This window comes from Protobothrops mucrosquamatus, unplaced genomic scaffold, assembly GCF_001527695.2.
Source record: "Protobothrops mucrosquamatus isolate PMUCROS unplaced genomic scaffold, P.Mucros_1.0 scaffold235, whole genome shotgun sequence".
Classification (NCBI taxonomy): domain Eukaryota; kingdom Metazoa; phylum Chordata; class Lepidosauria; order Squamata; family Viperidae; genus Protobothrops; species Protobothrops mucrosquamatus.
The window spans coordinates 73,986-77,409 of NW_015386586.1; the positions used below are offsets into that span (position 1 = coordinate 73,986).

The window sequence follows — 3,424 nt, forward strand, 5'->3', positions numbered from 1 at the left end:
GAAGAAGAAGAAGAAGAAGAAGAAGAAGAAGAAGAAGAAGAAGAAGAAGAAGAAGAAGAAGAAGAAGAAGAAGAAGAAGAAGAAGAAGAAGAAGAAGAAGAAGAAGAAGAAGAAAAGGAGGAAGAAGAGGAGGAGGAGGGGGGAGCACTGTAAGGTTCTTGAAAACCGAGCTTGGTTGTTTTCAGGCAGATGTTTCATTACCAAACTAGGTAACATCATCAGTGCTAGAAGAGACTGTATAAAACAGAGCAAACCCCTTCCTCTTCTAGCACTGATGATGCTTCCTAATTTGGTAATGAAATGTCTGCAAGAAAACAACCAAGCTTGGAGAGCACCGCCAAGAACCCCACAGTCCTCCTCCTTCTCCTCCTCCTCCTCCTCCTCCTCCTCTTCCCCCTCCAATCCCCCTCCTTTCCAGCATGGATGATGTTCCCCACTTGGGTCATGAAACGTCTGCAAGAAAACCACCAAACTCAGGGAGCACCAAGTGGTCCTTGGCACCAATCATTTCTCTGATTCACTCCAAAGAATCTTATTTTTCTCCCTATGGGAAAATTTGCATAAACTTTACTTTTGCAGGCGCCCTACCTCTCCCCTTGCGTCCCCTTCATCAGATTCGGAAGACGATTCCTGAGCAGTTGAGGAAGGTCTGGATCTGCCATGCCGTGGAGATGCTGATGGTGTTTTTGATTCATCGTCACTATCAGCCCCAGGAATTCGGAGGGAAGCTGAAATGGAAGGGAAATTATGATTAAAAAACGTTGTGAGGGAGAAATTCCATTCTTCTGAGGAAGAATTCCAATCTTAAAATAAGTTCAACTTCAGGTGTATTTAGTTCAGCCTTCCCTAATCTGTGTCGTGTAGACATGCCAAAGTTCTTAGCAAAGAATTGAGTACAGAACACAGGTAGTCCTTGGCTTACAACAGTTCATTCAGTGACTGTTCAAAGTTGCAAAGTACCAGAAAAGGCAAGACAAGAAACAATAGATGGAAATGAATCGAGGAAAGAAGCAACCTGGAGTTAAGGAGAAACTTCCTGACAGTTAGAACAATTAACCTGTGGAACAACCTGCCTCCAGAAGTGGTGAATGCTCCAACACTGGAAGTTTTTAAGAAAAGACTAGACAGCCATTTGTCTGAAACGGTATAGGGTTTCCTGCCGAGCAGGGGGTTGGACTGGAAGACCACCAAGGTCCCTTCTAGCTCTATTCTGATTACAATGGTAATGAAACAAGTGACTTATGACCATTTTTCACACTTACGACTGTTGCAACATCCTCATGGTCACATGATCAAAACTCAGACGCTTGACAAGTGACTCATATTTATGACAGTTGCCATGTCCCGGGATCATTTGATCTGCTTTTGCTATCCTCTGACAAGCAAAGTCAAGGGAGAAGCCAGATTCACGCAACCAACCATGTTACTAACTTACTAACTGCAATACTTCACTTAACAACTATTGCAAAAAATGTTGTAAAATGGGGCAAAATTCACAATATCTGTCTTGCTTAGCAATGGAGTTTTGGGCTCAATTGTGGTCTATCTGTACAAAATACAGAATAACAGAGTTGGAAGGGACCTTGGAGGTCTTCTATTCCAACCCCCTGCTCAAGCAGGAGACCCTGTACCATTTCAGACAGGTGGCTGCCCAATCTTTTCTTGAAAACCTCCAGTGATGAAGCACTCACAACTTCTGAAGGCAAGCTGTTCCACTGATTAATTGTTATAACAGTCAGGAAATGACTTGATTGATTTCCATCCGTCACTTCTTGTTCTGCCTTCAGGTGCTTTGGAGGATAGGTTGACCCATCGTCTCTATGACAGACCGTCAAATATTGGAAGATGCTATCAGGTCAGCCCTGGTCCTTCTCTTCATTAAAGTAGACATTCCCTCATTCGTTCATCATATGGTTTAGCCACCAGACAAGCAAACATTTGTCACTGCAAATCTAAGGGATTGTTCTAATAAGGTAACAAACTTTGGCTTTATATCTCATCTATCAACTTTATTTGAAGTCCACTCATATGATCTCCTCCCCCTCCCAATAGTCCTGTCTCAAACTGACAGCCCCAAACCCAATATTGTCAAGTGTCTTCCTGCATTGAGTTCACTTGAACCACCATTACCTTGACTTATCTTTGCAGACACAATTTCCGTGATCTGAGATGTCAGTTTCTGCAGAAATTCTTCGGTTCCCACTTCAGTTAGAGAAATCTGACTCCGAACTGTTTCGCCTTCCATGTACTCTCCTGGTAAAGAAAGAAGAACATGGTGCTTGGTCACAGATAATATGGTCTAGGGATGAAGGCGTCAGGTTGGAAACAGGGAGAGAGTGAATTCTAGTCCCGCATTAGGCATGAAAGCCAGCTGGGTGACTTTGAGCCAAGCACCAAGAGACTGTGAGTTCTCTTCCCATTTAAGGAATGAAACCCAGTTGAGTGACTATAGATCAATGTCCAGGAGACAGTGAATTATAGTTAGGCATGAAAGCTGGCTGAGTGACTTTGGGCCAATCACCAGGAGATGGTAAGTTCTAGTTCTACTTTAGCCACAAAAACCGGTTGTGTGACACTGGGCAAATCACCAGGAAAGGATGAGTTATAATCCTGCCTGAGTCATGAAAACTAGCCCGGTAACTTTCGGCCAATCCCTGTCTCTCAGCCCAACCGACTTCACAGGGCTGTTGTTGTGGGGAAATTAGTAGGAGGAAAATACGTTGAATATATTCATGGGTTGAGTTAATTTAATTTGTAACAATAAAAAAGGAACAAACAAACAAACAGCTTCTACCAACATCTCCCTGAGATAGTTAGGAAAGGTTAGTCTTCTTGGCATATCTACAATTTTTACAGTTTTCCTTACCTTTCCCAGCTTCAGGAGCTTGAGCTCTGAAAAAAAGGAAAAACAAGTCTCATTTTTGCTATATAGATTTTATTTCCAGCCATTTTTCCTGACCAATACTGAATCTTGAAGGCAAAATAAACATGGCAGTGCGGCTGTAGATAAGCCATAATTGCTTATTGGGGGAAAAAAGGAAGAAAAGGAAGGAGGGAGGGGGAGGGAGGGAGGGAGGGAAGGAGGGGAGGGAGGAAGAATGAATGAATGAATGGAGGAAGGAAGGAAGGAAGGAAGGAAGGAAGGAAGGAAGGAAGGAAGGAAGGAAGGAAGGAAGGAAGGAAGGAAGGAAGGAAGGAATCCACAGGGTCTTTAGAAGGATAGTTTAAGCCAGACATGTCCAAAGTCCGGCCCGCGGGCCATTTGCGGCCCGCGGCCCGGTTTAATCCGGCCCTCGAGCAGCCCTCCCTGCTCTATATAAATGCGGCCCTCCCACGGCCCTCCGGCAAGTCCCATGAGAGAGAGAGACAGAGAGACAGAGACAGAGGCACTTGCACTTCTGTCTCTCTCTCTCTCTCTCTCTCT

At 44.2% G+C, this 3,424-nt stretch overlaps 1 protein-coding gene across 1 annotated transcript in view; it reads right to left on the minus strand.

The window, feature by feature from the left end:
* The window catches only part of LOC107285997 (obscurin), a 190,237-nt gene that overhangs the window by 32,598 nt on the left and 154,215 nt on the right, over nt 1-3,424 (minus strand). The window contains exons 71-73 of the mRNA XM_029283797.1: nt 2,867-2,892; nt 2,131-2,253; nt 589-728 (exon numbers count right to left, since the gene is read on the minus strand). Coding sequence (XP_029139630.1) covers nt 589-728; nt 2,131-2,253; nt 2,867-2,892 — 289 coding nt within the window. The remainder of the gene's footprint in view (nt 1-588; nt 729-2,130; nt 2,254-2,866; nt 2,893-3,424) is intronic.